Source organism: Etheostoma spectabile, chromosome 3, assembly GCF_008692095.1.
Source record: "Etheostoma spectabile isolate EspeVRDwgs_2016 chromosome 3, UIUC_Espe_1.0, whole genome shotgun sequence".
NCBI lineage: Eukaryota > Metazoa > Chordata > Actinopteri > Perciformes > Percidae > Etheostoma > Etheostoma spectabile.
In genome coordinates this window covers 28,778,613-28,800,664 of record NC_045735.1, presented here as the reverse complement: position 1 = coordinate 28,800,664, position 22,052 = coordinate 28,778,613, and the positions used below count along the sequence as shown (strand labels likewise).

At 43.4% G+C, this 22,052-nt stretch overlaps 3 protein-coding genes and 1 long non-coding RNA gene across 8 annotated transcripts in view; 2 read left to right on the top strand and 2 right to left on the bottom strand.

The window, feature by feature from the left end:
- mfsd1 (major facilitator superfamily domain containing 1) overlaps nucleotides 1-3,547 on the top strand; it is a 13,695-nt gene extending 10,148 nt beyond the window's left edge. The window contains exons 16-17 of one of the 4 annotated variants that reach the window (XM_032506449.1): nucleotides 3,101-3,206; nucleotides 3,417-3,547. In XM_032506449.1, coding sequence (XP_032362340.1) covers nucleotides 3,101-3,206; nucleotides 3,417-3,476 — 166 coding nt within the window. In that variant the 3' untranslated portion in view covers nucleotides 3,477-3,547. Of the gene's footprint in view, nucleotides 1-88; nucleotides 91-618; nucleotides 624-1,016; nucleotides 2,895-3,100; nucleotides 3,207-3,416 lie in introns of those variants that run through there. The other 3 variants (XM_032506473.1, XM_032506457.1, XM_032506466.1) reach the window with 3 other exon arrangements.
- The window catches only part of LOC116674016 (uncharacterized), an 18,029-nt gene extending 5,695 nt beyond the window's left edge, over nucleotides 1-12,334 (bottom strand). Inside the window, exon 1 of the long non-coding RNA XR_004327940.1 lies at nucleotides 12,085-12,334. This is a non-coding gene — a long non-coding RNA (uncharacterized LOC116674016). The remainder of the gene's footprint in view (nucleotides 1-12,084) is intronic.
- Nucleotides 3,630-5,146, bottom strand: LOC116674010 (P2Y purinoceptor 3). Its single transcript, XM_032506487.1, has one exon. It carries the CDS (start codon nucleotides 5,023-5,025, stop codon nucleotides 4,033-4,035), a length of 993 nt encoding a protein of 330 aa, XP_032362378.1. The 5' UTR covers nucleotides 5,026-5,146; the 3' UTR covers nucleotides 3,630-4,032.
- Nucleotides 5,442-22,052, top strand: part of schip1 (schwannomin interacting protein 1) — a 241,589-nt gene continuing 224,978 nt past the window's right edge. The window contains exons 1-5 of one of the 2 annotated variants that reach the window (XM_032506384.1): nucleotides 5,442-5,617; nucleotides 5,838-5,925; nucleotides 13,270-13,337; nucleotides 13,662-13,748; nucleotides 14,920-15,061. In XM_032506384.1, coding sequence (XP_032362275.1) covers nucleotides 5,595-5,617; nucleotides 5,838-5,925; nucleotides 13,270-13,337; nucleotides 13,662-13,748; nucleotides 14,920-15,061 — 408 coding nt within the window. In that variant the 5' untranslated portion in view covers nucleotides 5,442-5,594. The remainder of the gene's footprint in view (nucleotides 5,618-5,837; nucleotides 5,926-13,269; nucleotides 13,338-13,661; nucleotides 13,749-14,919; nucleotides 15,062-22,052) is intronic. The other variant, XM_032506392.1, reaches the window with a different exon arrangement.

The following is a 22,052-nucleotide window of genomic DNA, read 5'->3' as shown; positions in this document are numbered from 1 at the left end:
CCCCATCACTGCTTTTCCACTCACTTACCCAACAATTAGACAAGCATCTCAGAAACCTTTTGAACATTCCACTCATATAAATATAAAGTGGTGCAGGCAGTCGTAAGAGCTACTAACTGGCCACACCTGCTGCAGTCAATTTTAATCCAGATCAGCTGAAATTTGTAGACTTTCTCTCGCATTCGTTCTCGTCCAATGTGGTATTTACAGTCAAGTGATGTTTTTATGGAGTTGTTCTTTGATCCTATGTTCTACACTCCAACCACATGACTCGCATGCTGAATTGCAGAATAATGCCTAATTTTACTGTTTATCCCCAACTTCTAGTTTTAATATTGTACAAGGTCCAGGAGTGCAACGAGGTGATAAGTCACGTTATCATGGAGATGTGGCCAGATTTGGCTTTCACTTATTCTTGAGTGGTTGTTACAGCAAAACGGCCCATGGCCCTGGCATTAATAAGGTACAGTGTGTCAATTAACACTGTCAATGTAGATATAATTCCAAGTCTTCAAATTTAAAAAGAAAGAAACCTTTTCAAACTCCATGTGTGAACACAGACAAAGTTCCAAAGACAAAAAAAATAAATACCATTTTTTTGTGTCTTATCTGATCCAGTTATGGTTTGTATTATAAACAAATTCTAAACTATAGTAAAAGGGAAATCATTCTATGGACTGATTTGGTGCTACATGTACTGGCTAGCTTTGCTTGTAGCTTGGAGTTCATGAAACAAGACTTAATAATTTTGAGGAAATGTTCTACTCTCTGTTCTCGTTATTGGCACGGGAGAGGTCACAATGAGCAAAAATTGAGGTTACATGTGTTACAGTCTATCTCTCTTTGTTAATGTAGCTGTGAAATAGATAGATAGATAGATAGATAGATAGATAGATAGATAGATAGATAGATAGATATTACATATTACATAATATGTTCTAAGTTACATATGACTGTTGCTGTGTGAAAATACAGACTGATATTTTCTGGTTTGTTCTGTGACTGATATTTTCCAGATGATGATGATGATGAGGGAGCACATTTAGTCCTGGGCCTCAGAGCCAGCATGCTGCACTCTCTACCCCAGAGCTGTCAATCAACTGCCATGGGGCGGGACTGCACTACTGACTCCGTCCAGTGCTGTCACCTGTGACTCTTCCCATCAGAACTGACTGTCTGGCCCCAGCTCTTACATAACCAGCCCTGTATGATAGCGTATTATGTCCCTATCAGGACACTGACAAATGAAACCGTCTGGACACGACGGTTCCTCTCTGACCTTTCACACTGACTTCCTCTCCTCCATAGTCACTCTCCACTTACCTGTGTGCGTCAAAACTTCAGCCTGGCGTTTCCTCAGTTACTGAAGAACGTTAAGACGCTTCGAACTTTTTTCAGACATTTTAAATGTTCAGCAAAAGATAAGACTTATATCCTGTGGAAAGGTACCTATATATGATATATATATATATAGTGCTTCATTTTATTACATGTGGGTGCAAGCCATAATATAGGATTCCTATTTGGATTCACTTGCTTTAAGTGTATATAGGGGTAAAGTTGTCAATGTTTTTAAGTGTTTTTTTATGTTCCTTTTTATTTCAATGCTTGTCAGAAGGATGCTGTTACTTGCCTTATTGTAGACAACTCAACAGTTAATTTACGTACTGTACGTATCAGTAGTCAGCATTCACAGTAATTGCAGACCAAAATCCTCCTTACTGGACATTCCTTAGTGAGTTCATATTCAATTTTAATCATATGCTTCATTGACCTTTTATGGTGCATAATCTCAAAAAGAGCATAGCTCTTTATTGTTTAAATCTTTATTGCTCTATTCTTTTATTTCGTTATCCGCTCTTTGCTGCTTTCAGAGGTTGATAGAGTTATTTTCAGTTGCATCATCAAATGGCACTTTGATCAAATGGCACAGTATTATAATGCTAAAGATAAGAAAAACAGACACGCACTTTGAAATGCATTTACCCGTGTAATCAAAACACTTTTCCCAAACTGTTTTTTATTAATGCGACCTTTTAAAGAATCAGTTCCACTCATGAATAATGTTTTATTGACTGTGTTTTGCTCGTTTATCAAGCTCAGGTAATTAACTTCTTGAAGCACTGCCCCCAAAATGTTGCTTCCTTCGTCTGAATGGGACAAAATATTCAGACACTCTGTTTTAACTCTCACCATTTAAGTAATTTGGAGAGAGCTGTATCTCCATGTGTTGTTGCAGACTGGCTAATAAACAGACACTACCTCAGTTGGGCAAATAAGACCTCAGAAATATTAAGAGTGACTTTTACTCCGCAGCGCTGTGGAGATAGGTTTGGCCTTAGCACCCCCTGGAAATCTTGCTTTTTATCACCTTCCACAGTTCCAACTTCCTGTTTTTCTGCAGTGATGTACAGTAGAAGTGTCCTCTAGGGTGTTTCCGAATGGTGACAGGTGCAGAAGGGCACGTGTGGTTAGAAGTGAAACAGACTTGGAACTTTCAGCCAGAGAGAGTAAAAACTCTGGTGTTAGGTTACTCTTTTAAAGCCCAACACATGTAATAAAACAGGCAGTAGCATGACATGTTGTGATTGCACATTACAGTGACCACAGTGTCACACTGCCAGAAACCTGGGGCTCATTTGCACTATGCTGTTGAGACAGCAGGGCGCTCTTTGCTTAAGTGAGAATATTTGTGTTCACTGTTATTGAGCTGTGTACAGGAAATGATATGATTGAGAAAGTACAGAGGATCCATTGTACAATCAAAGGTGGTGAGATTGCAAAGGTACAAAGTAAAAGGTAAAAGTAAAAGTACTTTTGTAGAACCAAATCACATTTTGAAAACCAGATTGTTAATGGAACAATGGAATTTAATTAAACACACTTTTCTGAAATCCTTTGAATTCTCTCTTATTGTACAACTTCTTTTCTGCAATGTTTTTTTTTTTTTTTTCCAACACCCAATGGAATAAGTTATTTCCTCAGCCTTTACCAACAGACTGTGGCTGATTTAATCCTGTCAGTAATATTAACACAATTGTGCTTATGTTAAATTTGGCTGCAGAGATGGTAAAGATGGCGATTATTATTATCCCTGCAGGGATAAAAGGCAACCCAGTACGGTGACAGAGGATGAGCTTACTAGACTAGCACCCATGTCTGCTTTTGGCTTACGCAACCGGTACCTCTCAAGGCTGGGCGCACAGGTATGCAGACACACACACACACACACAAATAGACACAATTCAATCTGAAATGCATTTATTAATGTATTCAGCCTCTAATCTTGAGGGCTTTTTTTTACCTCTTGGAGGGTTGGTTTTACGGTTACACTTCCTAATTAAAAACAAGTAACTTCACTTTCCTCTGTGCTCTTTTTTTCCCCTTCACTTAATTGTTGTCCTCTCTGCTCTCAGCTCCCAGACCACTACTCGACTCATCTGTCATCACTTGCCCACAGGAGCGTTCTGAAATGAAGCCCTTCATTCAGCTGGCTGCTCCGTCAACACTGGAGCTCAGTGGCTCCAGACAAATATGCACTAAAAAACTGGAACTGTATTTAGTGGTTTTCTATTTGATTCATACTTGAGGTGTTGGGCCTTTTTACAGAAACCTCACAACATTAACTTTTTTTTTTTTTCTTCAGGAGATTGTGTCGTATAAAATTGGGCAGATGCTTTATGGTGCCTTGATGCAGTTTTAGGGTCTGTTTTAGAGACTCAGCCCTCTGCAAACAACAGAGGGCACTAATTCCCTCAAATGTTTATTGTCACCTCTGGCCACAGTATCATTGCTTTTTAATAACTGCCTTTTACCGGCTCAGTATTTACAGTATCATGTTACACTACTGCTGATCCTTCAGGTTAGAATGGTGTGCACACATGATGCCGTGACTTCTGTGACCTGTTGAATGTTGCCAAGTAAATATATTTACAATAATAAAAGGAATTTATTAAACACAGCTTATAGACAGTGTTGGTCATTGCCGCCCACTGACTCGTGATAAAAGTCACTGATGGAGGCTATCTCACCCTACCCTCCCGACCTGTTGGTGCTGCGTACATCCTCCACCAGACACACGGTGGGCTGGACTCTATTCCCCCTCCTCCTCCACAGCCAGGCCCGGAGCTTTTGGCGGTGCTGATCACAGCCCAAAAAGTACAGGAGTGGATTTGCGCAACAGTTAAAACTGACCACAGGCTTCCACACCTTGTAGGAGATCATGACTACGTTCAGAAGATGACAGTCTCCGGGCATGTAGACCCTCACGAACAAGTAGACGGCCCGAGCGATGTGATAAGGCACAAAACACACCACAAACATGAGACACACAATTAAGATGGTGTAAAGAGACTTGTTGCGCTTCCGAGCTGTCCGTGCGTTAGAGATGCTGTCCCTACAATACAGCACCGTCATCATGGAGCAGTAGCAGGTGATGACGACGAGGAAAGGGATCAGAAACCCCACCATGGCTAAAAACAGCCCGTAGGGGAAGTAAACTTTAAACTGGCTCGGGTCAGTCATTTCATAGCACACAGTCGTGTTGTTGATCACACCTGTGTGCGCAAAGACCAGCGTGGGTAAAATCTCCGCAGTGGCCAGGATCCAAACCGAACCTGACGCGAAGAGGGCGAGTCTCTTGGTCCTGAGGCGCACAGACGCGATGGGGAAGCACACTCCGAGGAAACGGTGCACGCTGACGCATGTGAGAAACATCATGCTGCAGTGGAGGTTGACGAGGAAGAAAAACCGGACGCTTTTGCAGATGATGTTGCCGAAGGGCCACAGGCCGCCCATGGCATCGCTGACGATGAGAGGGGGCAAGGCCAGCACGTAGAGCAGATCCGCCGCGGCGAGGTTGGACATGTAGATGACCGTGCTGCTCCAGCGGCGCGTCCGAGAGCACACGGACCACAGCAGGGCCCCGTTCAGACTCAGACCCAGCAGGAACACAAGGCCGTAGGCCACTGGTAGAAGGATCCTTTTGTAGTAGTTAGCCACTGGACACAGTTGGAAGTCCTCCATTCAAACGGGCAGCTCAGGTGGTTTAATGTTTCATATAGGGCCTAGAACTTAAAAGAAGGACCACGTACTTCTCCTCACACCTCACCTGTCTGCAGCTCACCTGAGCGCTGAGTAAACATGACGTGCGCTTCGTTTACACAAATATATGTAGGTGTTTGTTCAACTTGCGCGTCCCCAGCCCACACCTGTGTAATGTAAACCATCACAACGCCATATCTAGGATATGAGCAAACAGATTGGCACACCGAGGCTTTTCAAAAGCCTATAACATAATAGGATGTAGATACTGTAGTAGCCTATGCGAATGCCCTTCCCCAGAGAAAAGGCGTGCAGAATACTCACCGTTGTAATTAAAGCCGATTGCCAAGTTAAATGACATTGTCGGCACACGCGCAACGGGCGCTGCATATAAACGCGCGCACGCTCAGCGTCCCATTGGCTGCGAGGATTTTCCCAAGTCTGGTCTCTCACCGGCTGCTCCCGACTCCGAGTGTTCACTTCATCTCTGTCTGACCGCGGACAGAGAGAGAGAGAGAGAGGGAGACAGAGAGAGAGAGACACTGCTCGCCATGCTGAGGAACGGCACGTACAGGTCAGTGTCACATCCACCGACTGATCCCATTGTCACACATAGGACTAACGAGAAGCTCCAGTACTGGCTGCTCCGACAGGCACTGATGTGTGATTAAAAACCCTGCATCGCGGTGCTCTCTGCAGCTGCACAGTAGCCTGTGCACATTCTGAGGGCTTTTAGAAAAATTTCCAATTTGGAGAGTTATTGTGTCTTATTAACTTGAGCGGTGTCCTTCCAGAAGCATGTACCAGGGAGAGGAGGCGAGGCTGCGCAGCGGGAGTCTGGCTCGAGAAAGGAAACACCTCGCTCTGTGCATTAATAACCAGGTAGGAGGCATTCCGAATAAAGTGTCATTAAAGTATCATATCCTTACTAGAAACTGGATTATCTGTGGAGATATTGTTAGTAGGCCATATAATGGTTATCTCTTTTGGCTGGGGAGCATTTCAGTAATGATGTCATTCACTTTCTGATCTTTAACTTAATGTTTATTCTGCTCAGTTTTTATTTTGATTTATTTTTGGCAAAGTGTTTAATGGGGGAGTGGGGGAAGCCAATGGACTGTACTAAATAATTTAACGAGAGTTAGGTTTCTTTGCAATCTGACAACATTTAAGCAACTATTCCAGTGGTTTAGCAGCTAGAGAGACATCAGAGAAGTATAAGCACCATGGACAGTGAGCCCTCCTGTGTGACCATTTCTCCCCTTCCCTCCATGTGTGGCACAATCGACTGATTTCAAATTTGGTTTGGGGGAATTGCTTTTTCGTGTTGGCTTGAGACCACCTAAAGCTTTTTGTCATGGCTGCAATTGGAAATGTCTCATTCATACTACATATTGTGCCTCCTGCTGTGAATGACTTCAACATCGGGGGGAATAGTGAGGATATAGCCAAACTGCTCAGCAGATCAAGGTGGCATGCCCCCCTCCTCCTCAGCTTGAGACCAGAGCTCATGTTTAAAGATGATACACGTTTTTCAAACTCAAACAGTTGGTTTGTGGAGATCAGTTGTTGTAATTGACCTCATGATGTAAATCAATTTAGCAAAGGATCATCTTCAACAGAAGTGTATGACGTTTCCTTTGGGTGAGTGTACTGTAGGTGCACAAGTTCACCTGGTTTTACTGAGCTTCTGAATATTTAATGCCAGTGATGTAGTGTTGCGCATTATCGGCAGCTGGGGATATTGAGCGTGTGAGCTCTGAAAGCACTGTTCCATCACAGCTTTTGACTTACTCGGCAATACATTATGATGGTGGTGCAACACACACACACACACACACACACACACACACACACACACACACATACACACACACTCGTTCATTGTATGTTTCCCTAAACATTCAGATTTTTACTCCAAATTTGTTTCCACTGCACCACCTGACAGTTTCATTTCATTTTCACTCCCCAAAAATGACTTCCAAATTGATCTTGATCTATAACTCTGTGAGACGCATGTCAGAGGAGAGTCATATAGGACTACAGAGGAGGACACGAAGAGGCTTTACGAAGGACTAACCGGTAATTGGCGTGTGAAATATGAGTGAGGATAGAAATGCCGGTTATTGGATATGGAGGCTGCTCCTCTTGCTGTGTCTGCGTGAGTGATTCAGATTCATTGCCGAGGCGTGAACCCCCTGAGAAACACATTCATCTATCCAGCTATTACTCCATAATCAATGGCACAGCAGGATTTTACGGTCACGAGCCCTCGTCGCTAACCCTTCTACACAGAGCTTATTTAAACAGCACGCCAAAGGGGGTCACATTTAATGGGGTTAAACGTGAAATATACAGTACTGGTGACTTTGTTGACATAGCACTTGCATCTGGATTCTTAAAGTCATTCATCAATATCATGCATGGAGCCCGCTTACTGCTCCTAATTCAGCGAACATGCAGAAACCCTTTTTAATGAGCTCGTGTTTGGGCTCAACAAGAGCAGAAATCCATCTTACACTGGTGTCATTCAGACCCTGAACAGGGTCAGCATCAGTTTTCCCCACACAAAACATGGGAGTCAGACACAGGTACGGTGTTCTGCAATATACTGTATATAATATATATGTATGTATATTTAGAGAGAGAGAGAGAGAGAGAGAGAGAGAGAGAGAGATGTACATAGGGGAGGTGTGCTGCCAGGGAAGGGCGTCATATTTCAGAAGTGCATTATCGTCTCTCCCCCAGTGGGACAGAGCTGTGCTGAGTGCTGTTTGCCCCAGCTCACTCAAACGCTTCGCGATTGAGTCATAATAAAGCGTGTTGGAGCGAGATGAGCCTGCACACTGACAGATAGGTGTCTCCTGGCCCGCCACGGTCCTATGATGAAGAAATATACATCTTATTTGTGAGTGTGTGCTTTTTGTAATAAAAAAGGCACCATAAATCCTTTAAAACATACACAAAGATGCATGCATGGATGCACACATGTACGCTCAAACACACACACTCCTGCCAGTTTTTAGTCATTTCCATCCCATCACCATGTCTTGGAAGGCTGGCTTGGTGTAAATGAGAGAGCGTAGTCTTTGATCCCCCATGATGGGCATAGTATGTACTGTATGTGTGAACATGCTCTCACCCCCCCCCCTCCTCACCATATGTTAATCACAGCAGCTCTCTATGGGTTAATACTAACAGGGGAAATAGTCCCAAGTGCTCCATTTTGCATTTTGATAGACTATAGTCCTTTTTCACTCTCAAACCTCGTTTATCTCTACTCCTCACACCCCGCTCAACTTCACCCTTCTTGTGATGTCTTTTTCTTCTTCTTCTCCTCTCCCAATTTAGAATAAGCATATGGCCTCCACTTGCTTCTTATTGATAGCTTCTTTCATCCCTTATTACATACCCTCTTTCCAACCTCTTTTGAATGCTTCCCTGCTCTTCCGTCGGCTCAACACATAGGTCTGAAGACTCATATTGCATGTATCCTGTGGGCGTTAGTGATTTGTCAAAAAATGAATTAACAATTTTGATAACCTCATCATCCATCGAGCGGAAATGCCAAGCATTAGCCTGTTCCAGGTTCTTTAATGTAGGGATATGATGCTTTTCTATTTATCTTTAATATCTTTGTAAATTGAATAGAAACATTTCAGTTATGGTCTGTTGGCCGGACAAAACAAGCACTTTAAAGGCATCAGCCGTGAAATACATTTTTTTCATACCATTTGTTATTGATGATATTGTTCTAGATAAAACCATTATTGGAAAGAAATAATAATATTAAATATGAACTCTTAGTAAAATAACAGGTGGTGCAGCCATGTATGCTTCTATTAGAGCCCTTTCTTTAAAATGCATACATATAAAACCTGGATGGCTCTGAAGGAAATGGGTATACGTTCTAGATATGAAAATAACCTAACATCTACAGTATGTGTGTGCATGATGTAGATCTCCTTGGTGTTGCTGTTCCTTATCTGTGCCTCCCATTGGTCAGTCCACATCCCCTGCTCCAGCCTGGTATTAATGGCTGTGTACTGTAACTGCAGTGGCCTGGGTATTGTGAGAGTGAGAATGCATAGGTCTGTAAACGCTGTTATCTGATCAGTATGAATCTGCTTTTCTCACTGCAGCTTAATCAATATCATATCATTCCTTGTCGATTTACGCCTTCAAACCGGAGTGTCTTTTCTGTCTCCTGCTTCCTCTCTACTCAAACAGGATTTAAAGGTCTGAGTGAAATGACATAAATGCATCAATTTCCCTCGGTAGGAAGTACTTGTCTTACCCCATAGCCGTACCATTAGGAGAAAATAGCATTTCAAATCATTTTGTCAGATGAGCACAGTGATCAGGAACACCTATATCTCTCAGCAGTCACTTTTTATACTCAGGGAGTCGAGCGAAAGAGTAAATGTTGACTTTCATATTACTCCTTGCACGCACTGCGCATGTAAATTGATTTCCAATGTTTGGATTAACGAGCATCTCCACTGGTTCAGCTCTTCTCCCGATTGGACATCTCCCGGGCTGAGCGGCTAGTCGAGCGGCGGCTAAACAGCTGTGGTCTGATGTAGATGTTTCAGCGCATTGCCACACTGCAGTCAAATCCTCCGAGATCAGATTGATGTGTGTGTGTGTGTTGTGTGTAGTGTCTGTGTGTCTGTGTGTGTGTTGTGTGTGGTGTCTGTGTGTCTGTGTGTGTGTGTCTAGACCACACTAGTCTGAAGGGCACAACGAGCTGACCATCTCTCACGTGTGTGTGTGTGTGTGTGTGTGTGTGTGTGTGTGTGTGTGTGTGTGTTTTTGTGTGTGTGTGTGTGTGTGTGTGGTGGTGTGTGTGTGTGTGTGTGTGTTGTGTGTGTGTGTGTGTGTGTGCGCGTGTGTGTGTGGACATTCAGCTATGCCTGCCATCGATCTCTGTGATAGAACTAGGACTCTGAGAAATTATGAATTTCATAACTCATCAATTAGAGGGCAGCAGGATTTCTGCTATGTTCTGTTGTTTTCTCTCCTCTTCCTTCCTGTTTTCCTTCCTTCTCTCATTTTTCAGTGACATACTGCTTATTACTGTCTTCACCTTCCCTAGCCTTTCTCTATTGATTGCTCTTATTTTTAATACTGAAAATAATGTGATTGAGCGGTGCACATACCCAGCAGAATAGGTTATTCTGTTAATATCCGTTTTTATGAAATCATGGATTAATCTATTGATTTAACAGATTGTCATGTACCCTATACGCTGCAAGTGATTCGTTTCTCCTGTCCGCTGCAGTTGTATTGCTCCCTTGGTGATTCTATTTCTCTCATATTATATAACTTTAGTGCATTTTATCCAGTCCAGAGTGTGAAGGGCGAGACACTACAGCTGGTTGTAAAACGATAGTAACTAAAAATAGTACTGCTGTCAAACTGTTAAAATGTTTTATCGCGATATTTGCATCAATGTCATAGTTAACTGGCAATTAATCGCACATTTTTATGTATTCTAAATGTCTCTTGATTTCGTTTTGTCCCATAATTGTTTTTCATTCTATTGCTCTTATCAACATAGAAAAGTGGATCGGCTTGCTTTGTGCAAATGCTTTTTTTTTTTTTTATAAAAAAACAAAACATCAGCATTTAGCCCACTCTAGTTTTCAATTTCACACTAACATTCTCACTTGGAGCAAATAATCTCTCACACAATGTAACACTGTCCATCAATAAAAGGATGAAAAAAAATACTTTGACAGGGAGAGAATTGGCATCAGCTGTGTGCTTGGCCATCAAGTGGTATTTAAGACTGGACGTGCTGCGATGATAACAGCAAAAACACGCGCACATCACTTTGGTTTTGTCAATGGAACCATTTGGCAACTTTTAAAAAGTAAACTTTCCATTCAGAATCTCATCGACATCCATTTTGGCGTCTCACGCTCGCCATCTACTCTAAACATAACGTTGCTACTCTTATTTTCCGGTCTCGGTGGATCCAGTGTGGTGTTGTAGTTTTTTTACAAAGTTTGGTAGCCCAAAAAGAACATAAATCTCGCAATAAAAACATGTACTCCGTTGAAAAGGGGGTTGTGTTAACGCCGTTAATAACGCGTTTAACTGACAGCATTAAAAAATAGTAAACAATGATAGCAGCTGTAAAACACAAGGTAAATCAGGTAAAAAAGGTAAAAAATTTCATTTTTTAAATCCTAGTATCAATAGTATTATCTTAATGTTCAATCTGGAGTGTAAGTAGACAGTTGCTCTATATCATGTCATTAAACTCATCTGTCATTTTAGCATATGTATATTTAAGCATATCAATCTTTTCCCTTTTAAAACAAATTTAAAAACAGTTTCAGTCAAAAGAAAACGTCTTTGTCCTGTGTTCTTACACAAGTTTAAGCAATAAAATGGAATGTTCTGTTATTACAGCAGAACACCGGTTGATACAGTATATTTAAACCCTTCTTGGCCTTTTGCCTGGCATTCTGAACACTTAATCTCCACTGGCGTCCCTGAGAGACGAGGCAAGAACATTTGCAGCAACATCGCAGTGTCTGGACTACATGTACCCACATGTACTCTTCATGACCTTAGATGGACACTACCGCACGTGTAGACACTGTGTAACAGTGCATCATGGCAAAGAATATCCCAGTTTGAAAAGGTGACCATATGCATTGTGGGGCTAAAAAAATGATTGCAGAATTAATTGATCCAATCAATTAGTATTCCCAAGCGAAGCGTATTTGATTACATGTGGGAAATGTCAGAGGGCACAACTAAATGAGGTCTCAACTGCTGCCTGGAAATGTTAATTGTCAAAATGGTCTCAAAATGGCTTCCACCACAAATACTACTACTTTGTGTAAAAAAAAAAAAAAAAAAAAAAAAAAAAAAAAAAAAAAAAGCTTTAAATTGGCGTGTGGTGTATCCCTCCAACCAGCTTCTTAATGTGTTCTTTATGAACATTTTTAACTGCACAGAAGGATGCAGGACATTTTGAAGCAAAACTGTGCACAGCTGTATTCGAAATGGTGAAAAAATAACCTCCACACGGCTCTCACAGACCGTTCCCCAATTCGTGGAATACCATCCTTTTGTCATGGCCACGTGCGCTAACATTACTCCACTACATAGCAAATTTTATTCGCTGCTATATTAAGATTCTGATTCTTGAGTACAGAACCTCCATCAGTTAATTTTTTGACCACTCTGGTGCAGCAATACAGTTTAAATGGCAAATTATTATTACACATCCAGCAGACAAGAGGCAACATTAGCATTCATTTGGATTCTGTTTCTGGCCACCTGATTCATCCAAGTCGGATTTTCATTCTCTTTTTCCTTGTGAGTAAAATAGCCGACTCTTTAGCTCCTTAATGATCCACTATGTTCACCAGGTAGTCTGTTTGGTCTTTGGTACTGGGAAGGTAGGATTAGACAGCTTTCCCCCTGAAAACAGCTGCCTACTGCCGCTGTAAATGAGGACGATGATAGCAGTGAGACTCTGCCAAAACTGTAAAAACCAAAACAATGAGCTAAAAGACACAAAGACTCTCCATGGAGCTGAGGGGAACAGCTGATTCGTGCGATGATTCACTGTGGGTTCATCCCTACCGGGGTCGTCTTTTCTCGTTACACATAGCAATTCAACCCTGTGTCGTACTGATCTGTGAGCGGAATTCACCCTTTGACACTTGATGTAGACACAAGCACTTGAACACAAACGTGGATAAACACTCACAGCTTGCACCCTGCTGGCTAAAGAGATGAGTGAATTCTAGAGATGGAGTGGAGCCGTTTTGGGAGCACATCCATCTGTCCAGCCCCAGAGCTGCCTGACATGGGCCTCGCCCCCTGGCCTGCTGCCGGTGTCTGGCTGGTTGGCACCTGCAGAGCACCCACATGCGGTTTTGCATCTGGAATAGCACACACACAAACACACACACACAGTTGTTTTCGCTACCACTATGTGTGTTCATGATAATTTATGTCTACGTTAACAGACCCAGACAAGCTGCCACTCTTGAGGTTAATAAATCATAAAAAGAGCAGATTTCCTCTGTTTAGGCTTAGTTGTACAGCTATGCCAGTATGCGTGGGAGGAGAAGCGATTGAAAAACGCTCCTGATTTATTATTGTATTTTATCGACGCACGGCTCCTCTTGTGTCATATCCTTGGCAGAGAGAATTAAAAACCTTGTTGACATATTGGTGCTTTCCACTGTGCAGGAAGAAGTGAAGCGGTATCATCGCTACTGCAATCACAGTGGAGGGCAAGCAGTTCCCAAGGTGGAGAGGTAAGACCCTACACAATACTGTCCCTCCTGTTTCATGGCAAAATCCTCATGTTTTACGGGCAGCTTTAAATTTACAACGAGGATGGTATACTTTAACGCAGAGCCCTTGCTCTATCATACGAGACCCATATTGTGCCATAACAAGGCTGCACTTTTGAACATAAACCACATACCATGACATTCTCTTACTCTAGAAGTGCTTATTGTGCTGTGACTTCCAATATCATGTGAAATATAAACTCAGTGATTTCTTTTGGCATACAAGTGGAGCTGTTTTCTTCTCTGACCTCATATTCCACTTTCTCAACCTTGTCATTATCATAGAAGCCGTCCTCGTAGGAGTGAGGGAGAGGATGACAATAGCCCAAGTCGTTGTGAGCAACAACAGCACCTGGAAATCAAGGCTATTGTGTGAGTATCACTTTGTGGCCATTGCAAAACATCTGTGTTTCTTTTCTACATTTTGAGGCAAATGTCACATAGTGTCACTTGTTTACCTATGACCTTAAAAGTGCATTGTATTTGTCTTGTAGGAGAAATCACTTTATGTGTGGCTTTAATTCAATCTTCCTTCTGATTAGGTTTCGGAGCTGGGGTCAGAGTGCAATTTGTGGTCCATGCGCCCTGAAAGGCTGCCATCTAGTACCACTTTATTTAAACATTGACCCACACTTTTATAGGTTTAAGAGAAAGGGGACAGCTCTCGCCTCAGGCTTTTACTTCCTTGAAAGTCAAGGATTTTGAAGAGAAAGCCAATGTTTCTGTGGTGAGTTAACATGATTGGGGTGTAGAAAGGTGAGACGGATAATAAAATTCGTCAAGATAAACTCACAGAAAAGGCAGAGGAACAGGAAGCATGGACACATAGACTGAGCAAAGGGAAAATAAAAGTGGAGAAAATAGGGATTGAGGAAGAAGGGAGGGGGGGGGGCTAGGAGTTGGCTTAATTCAATTTGTTCCATTTGGCTCAGCTGTCTCTCTGCTCCACTGGAGGTGAATGTGTTTCTCCATCGGATAATTGATCCAACACTCCATCCTGGACCCTGGTGTTGGGGTGACTATACACGGGTGAAAGAAAGTGGAAAGAGAGAGACAGAGAGAGAGCGATCTGTGGAGGTGAAACCGGGGGGAGATAGGCGGGAAGAGGTCAGAAAAGTATGTGAGCTGTGTAACACTTAAAACGGGTAAGAAAAATAGGTAAGGTTGAGAAAAAGATGCTTTGAGAATGGCCAAGAAAAAAAATGTAGGGAAGGAAAAGTCTGAGAAGAAGAAATTGAGAAGCTGAGAGAGAAATGAGATATGGCGCCTGGTGACATCATTTTTTTTCTTTTTTTAATCAACGAACCAGATATTTTCACACTTCCTCCTTTCAATTAAATCAACCAGAAGAGTTTCATGGCCTTTCAAGCCATGGAAATGCTCCAACAGCCAGTCCCCCTAACATTTTCATGCGGAAAATGAACATGACTTCAAAACTTCTACTTCAAAAACCCTGGATGACCAAAATTACGCCTACCACATGGCAACTCCATAATTTATGAAATGCCACTGTTAGATGTATTTTGTCTACCTGTGTTGACAGGATCCAGCGGGCCTGGCGTGCAAGCACATCCCGCAGAGGGAGCTGGCAGGGACAAGACAAGAACCGTCGCAGCCATCGTCGGGGTGAGACGGTGCCTTCCGAGAACCTCCGGGACCCTGTGATGACCACCGATGTTTCTCTGGTAAGACGGCGAAGATAAAATCATACAGCCATATGGTGCAACACGAGAATGAGGCAGGTGGCTGGAGATCTGGATCTAGACATCTTTAAGCTATCTGCTGCTATGTACTCTGAGTTATCAGCTGTTGTTTCAGCAGAGGATGATAAAAGGAATGGGTGAGGGACGCATGGGTGGATAGACTAATAAAGTACAGAGCAAAGGAGGGACAGAGGGAGGGGTGTTTACCTCTAGTGTCATCTGGGGGACACCAGGGGGTCGTATTGGTGGAGGTGGATGGGATGCCAGCTGGCACTGTGCCCAGATCTGTAATTAGCCGTTAATTAGGTACATTTTCAAAGCTGGTTGATTGATTAATGAAGTGCCTCTGCCCTTGTCATCCCCCGTTTCACCCCCCCCCCCCCCCCCACACAACCCACCTCTCACCTTTTCTTCTCCGGATGGAGTGCAGGGGAGAATTAAACAGTGCTCACAGGGCATGGCAGCAAAAGAAAAGCCAGAGGAAAAATGACTATGAGCAGCAGATAAACAGCGGAAAGGGGGGTGAAAGAAAAAAAAAGTTTGGGGTTGGGGGGGGGAGGTTAGAAGATGAATACAGAGATGCGAAAAGATGCCTTTAGATCGCCTCAAGTCCTAAGTGACAGACTGGGACACACAGACACACACACACCACCACACACACACACACACACACACACCACACACACGTACAGTCTGCTCTGCTGGTTTCTCAGTCTGTGTTAGCTCTCGCAGTGTAGTAATCACACAAGCTACCCGCGCACGTCTGCCCACGCTCTTTGCAGAGAACCAGTACAGAAAATATGATGTCGTCTGCCACTCACTTGTGTGTGTGGGATGCATTTTTTCCCACTCTCTTTTTAAGCAGTGCAAAGGAAAACAAAATTCTCCAGCAAACAGATGGGCTGGTGTCCTGGTGAGACACTGTATGTGTGGTGTGTGCGCTGTGTGTAGGTGTGGTGTGGAGTGCTGGGTGTGTGTGTGTGTGGTGTGTGTGTGTGGTGTGTGTGTGTGTGTGTGTGCGTGTGTGCGTGTGTGTGTGTGTGGTGTGGGTGTGGGGTGTGGTGTGTGTGTGTGTGTGTGTGTGTGTGTGTGTGTGTGTGTGTGTGGTGTGTGTGTGTGTGTGTGTGTGTGTGTAAGTGTGCTTTGTTTTTAGGTTGTTTGTTCTGCTTGAAAGAGGTGGTGTCATTAGCACAGCAGCAAATATCTTCCTAATTAGAAACTTACGTAACTTAAAAACCAAAATGACAACCCACACACACACACACACACACACACACACACACACGCACTCTTACCTCCTCCATTTATTCCCTCTTCCCTTTTTTTCAACATCATCTTTATTGGAATTGCATCCCTGAAATGCAGTGACTTGGTAGGCGGGTATACCGTGGCTCTATACCCCTACTACTACTACTACTAATAATAATAATAATAATAATAATATTTCTGTACATTTTCAATGCAAGAATTTTACTTGTAACAAAGTACTTTTACATTGCAGTATTACAAATTATATTTAAGACTGTAACATGTTTGACTGCATTATTGTTCTACAAGATGCACACTGATACGAATCTCTGTTACTTTGGTATATGGTAAATCCCCATGCCCACTACGTCAATGATCATCTGTCATCATTCCCAATCATTATTATTATTATAATTATTATTATTATTATTATACAAACAAAATATAATTAGTAAATGTATATACAAATACGATTTATATTTTTAAATGATGATCTAAATCTTATATGTGCCTCTCAAGAAGTGTTTTATCTTCTAAACCGCGTTACCTGTTCTCAGTTAGAAACTTTTGGAGTAACGCTGGACAACACCTGCTGTTTTCTCTCCTCTTGCCTCGACCTCTGCCCGCAACACACTTTTTCCTACCTCTGTTTTTATTACATTGCCTTTTCTCTTTGCATCTCTGTGTCGCACGCTCACGTTGTATCACTCCCCTGTGGCTGTTGTGTGATAGACAGACATTCATCAGGGTGCCATTTTTGTATTTTTTTCGGTGCATTTGTTTTTGTGTTGTGTGTGTGTGTTCATGTGCTTGAAGGACCTTGGTACTGGCATGTAGAGGGTGGGGAGGGTGGGGGGGGGGGGGGGGGGGGGGGGTTAAACATACTTCATTGCATTTTTAAGGTGTTAAGGGGGTTCATGGGGGTGGTGGGGGGGGGGGGTGGCGGGGGGGTGGGGGGGGGGTTAAAAACGGTTTTTCAAACATACGAATGGGGGGGGGGGGGTTCAAAGGGGGGTAAAAGGGTTTGGTGTTTGGGGGTTGGGGGTTCAGAGGGGGGGTTGGGGGGAGGGGTTTTTTCTGGGGCGTGTTCCGGGGGGGGGGTTGGTTTTGGGTTGGGGCGGGTTTCAAAACGGGCGGGGGGGGGGGGGGGGGTTGGTTCAGGTTCGGCGGGGGGGGGGTTTCGGGGGTGGGGGTTCAACAGGGGTGGGTTTGGGGGGTTGGGTGGGGTTCAATTCTTTCGGTTCTGGGAGGGGTTGGGTTCGGGGGTTTTGGGGGGGGGGTTATTTTTCCAGTTTTGGGGGGGGGTTCTTCTTGGGGGCGTTAGTGGGTGTTCTTTGAAAAGGTGGGGGTTCCCAGGGGGGGGGGTTAGGGGTTCATTTGGTTAAGGGGTTCAATGGTTGGGTTGCGTCGGTTCAAACAACTTCATGCATGGGGGGGTTCTTTGTGGGTTCCAGGGGGGGGGGTTTGGGTTACGGGGGGTTAAGGGGGGGGGTTCTTCAGGTGGTTTTTGGTTTTTTCAAACCCCCCCATACTTCATGCGGGGGGGGGGGTTCAGGGTTGGTTTCGGTGGTTCTTCGGTTTTTTGGGGTGGGTTAAGGGGGTGGGTGGTGGTTGGGGATTCGGGGGTCTCAAAAATATTCAGGGTGGGGGGGGGGGTGTGGTTTCGGGTTGGGGGGGGTTGGTTAGGGGGGGGGGGGGTTCGGGGGTTTGGGGTTGGGGTTCGGTGGGGTGTTCAGGGGGTTGTTCAGGTTCCATTTCATTCAAACATACTTCATCATTCATGAAACATGTATTAAACAACACACACACACCACACACCACCACACACACACACACACACACAACACACATACACACACACACACACACACACACACACACACACACACACACACACAGGCCTAGATAAGACAACACAGCTCACACTGAGGTTTTTCTACCTCATCTGCTCAAATAACATTCCCAATCCACCCTCTCACTTTCAAACCGAATGCCTGCCAGAATTCAACTCTGTTTATATCAATGTCAAGTTGTCTATTACTGTATGTCATTCCGTATTCTATATATTGCTGTAGTCCAGCAATGGTGTGTTCAAGCCTGCTGTAACCCTGGACCCAAATGAATTAATACGCAGAGGGGCCAGGCCCTACATGTCCTGCTCTGGTCAGTGCTTGGCCTTTTGTCAATCAATAGGTCTGAATGTTGTGAACACGCTGCTGCTGTGTGGCTGACCTGCGGGGTTTGCTGTGTAGTGTTCCAAAATATAGAATAACAACATGAACCATATGTGAGCATTAAATCCTGTAACATCCCCTACGATAGGTGGTCATTATGTGCCATGTCACAGTGAAATACCTAATCAAAGGAATAGTTTGACATTTTTTGGAAATGTGCTTATTTGCTTTATTGCCGAGAGTTAGATGAGAAGACCGCTACACTTCCATGTGTGTCCATTAAAAATGAAGCTAAGATGTTTAAGGCAAAATGCTAAGGGCAGCACTGGTAGCAGTGCAAGCCATGTTTCTAACTTACCTCCAGGCTAAGCTTAACATTCTGCTGTCCACTTATCTGGGTGAAGTTGAGAAAGATGCATCATAACTGATTGGCAAAAACAGATGAGGTCTTGGACACGGCAAAGAGCCTAGATCGGGGATCTAATAGAAGAACATCTGCAAGCATAAATGAACACAAGGTAGATTTCAATGGTGTTCAACCGTGGGTTTTTTAATAGCATACTGTATATGTAGATTATGGTTAGGCATCTTGCACAGTTTGCTTTGTGTTAAGCTATGAAGCTATGTGCATTTGCATGTCGTGCTTGCGTGGATGTCCATGATTCACGGTGCAGCCCTCTGGGATGGCTTGGTGAGTTTTATTCAAAGACTAAAACCAGCAATCAAAGCAAAAGGTATTGTGATGGGAATGAAAATGAAATGCTTCAGTGGTGTGCCTTTCATTACAAAGAAACTTAAATTGCAGCCGGGCTGCCTGATGGCTAACAAACTAATTTCAGTGATGGATAGTTAATGGATAGTAAAAAGAGAAGGACTGTCACTAGAAGAGAGAAAAGAAGAGAGACTAGAGGGTGAAATATAGATAAAAACACATTGCATCAGCTGTGCTGAAGTGTGTGTGGCTGTGTTTGTTTTCCAACAGTGTTTGTGGACAATTGATCTGTTCGTATCTCTGTGACATGTTAGCACTTTTCTCTCCTCCTTTTCTGGAGGCCAGGCAGAGGGAAAGTGTTAGCGTAAGCATTCCTGCAGCCTGCGTGGGTGATCATTCTCTCATCTCTCACCGCTAAGAATCCCACAAAGCGAAGTGACGGCTCCATCCATGCCTTCACCTCTACCCCCCTAATCCCTTTTTCCCAGCCTCACTCTATGTCATCCCTGGCTTTCCCTCCCACTGCCTCTTGATGCACACACACACACACACACACACACACACACACACACACACACACACACACACACACACACCAATCCACCGTTTCTGCAGACAGATGCTAACAGATGACTTGTTTTATTGGTGTCAGTTGGTGTCTCATTTGAAATGAATTTATATACCTCTGCCTGGGAGTTGACATCGATCGGGCTTAACTCATTTAATAGCCATGACATTTGCCTATTAGCTTATTTACTGTCAAAACAGAATCAGGATCAGCTGGCTTCCTGAGAGACAGTAACTCTCGCATTTATATCCGTTAGGGAAGAAAATGTGATTGCTTTTGCAAAATATAAACTCCCGAGGAAAATTCAATTCAACTCACAGACATGGACTCACACATCAAACACAAGCTTATATTAGGTTTGTTCTGGATTGCTCAGGATTGTCCCTGTTGTTAGGATATTTTATCACATTTTGGGAAGGTGTCCCCCCGTTTTCTAATGTGTCCCTGCCTTAACTGCAACAATTCCATATTCTAAGTTTCCCTGTTGTCTCGATACATTCGGGATAATGTACATTTTCTCAGCACAATCTCAGAGTCAAGTATAAATATTGAGACACTGGCTGACTGTGGCCCCACACTCTGCCTCTTACACACAGCTCCTGGTAGCGTTAGCAAGCCAGATCAGCGTTGGGAATCCCTTCCTTTTTTGTGTGCTGCAGATGTTGAATTTTATTAACAGTAGCTGAAAAAGCAAAATAACTGCTAAGTGATCAATTTCCCTGTAGAGTGGTGAGTATGACATGGCTGTTGCACTTTAATCATTTTGACCCTGCCTTTAGTTGTTCATGCTGTCTGCACCCCTAGCTATTGAAACCTAAAATTATTTTAATAACACCTTCTTATTTGCAAATTTTCAGCATGGGAGAATCTACATAAACATAGTGCCCATACACCAGGATACACACAATCTGAAACCTAGAAAGTGATGCTCCAAAAAACGCCATTGATTTTGTGAAAGGCCATTGGGAAGATATCTTAGAGATTCATCATGGCTAGAGAGGGGGAAACGAGGATAGGAGATAGCCGATGTCTCCTGGAGGTGGAGAAAGAACGATGAATGGCTAGCAAGCAGAAAGGAGGAGGTGAGAGAATATAGAAAAGATGTGGTGGAGTTTGGAGTGATTATGAGGATAATAACTCTGCATTAGAGCCTCCATTTGTGTGGATTTGAGATGGAGTGTATGCGCAGGCGCAGTTATGTCTGTCAAAGTGTCTCATTTGTTCATCGCTGTCTCTGTCCAGATTGGATTAATGTTGACCATTACGTCTGTACACACTTACATGCTCCCATCAGGTCACATCCACTAATATTAAGCAACTAATAGTCTACAGTGGCACATTAAGAGCATCTTATGACCCCTCAAAAAAAAAAAAAATCAATGAAAGCTGTTACACAAATGGAGAAATGCTGACAAGTGTAAACGAGAAGAGGGCAAGATAGATCTTGAGCAAGGTTCTGGGGGAAATTGGGAAGAATATGGAGTGAAAAAAGGGAGGGAGCTCACTTTAGTCTTCTCACTGCATGGTATTTACTGTTGTTTTTTTTGTGAGTACAGGATCCAGAATGACTTTATTTAATTTGATTTACAGCAGGCTGTGTACAGCATTACAATGAGAGCAATAGTTTACATCTGGTGTATGGGGATTTGATTGGAGGCTGTAGCTCACTGCAACCTCCCACTGAGCTTTTAATCGGTTATTTATCTAGAAAACATGCCATTTAGCTGACATTACTTAAACTAAACAAGCATATAGTATGCTCCCATATGGTCTCATACAGGCATGGATGTGACAGATATATACCCACACGCACAGACTATAACCAAACATAAATCTGCTGGAAGCGTCTCCCAACCATCTGCAGCCGTAATAACAATCTGGTACCTAAGGCTATATGCCCTACTGTTCTATTAAAGCACACTCCTCTCTGCACACATACTTTCCCCCCAGTTATCTCCCATACATTCTTTCCCCGTTCTGCAGCCTCCAGTTTTTTCTCCCCATCCTTTCTTCCGCCATCTTTTTCAGTCTCCTGCTTTCTCACCCTCCCACTTGCTCCCCTCTTCACAGGCCTCGTCCCCCTCTTTAGCCTATCTCATACGTATCTATAGGCTGAGTCTTCATGGCCAGTGAGGCTGCCATAATGAGATCCCTAGAGGAGAGACGAGTAGGTTAAAACGCAGAGGAGGGCAACAGCAGCAGGGAGCAGAAGAGTTGAGGGTCGATCTCCTCTCTGACCTGCTCAGATAGGAAACTTCTGGAAGATTCCAA

Excerpts from the sequence above, each read along its gene's own strand:
- LOC116674010 (XM_032506487.1), bottom strand. The coding sequence starts at position 5,025 with ATGGAGGACTTCCAACTGTGTCCAGTGGCTAACTACTACAAAAGGATC.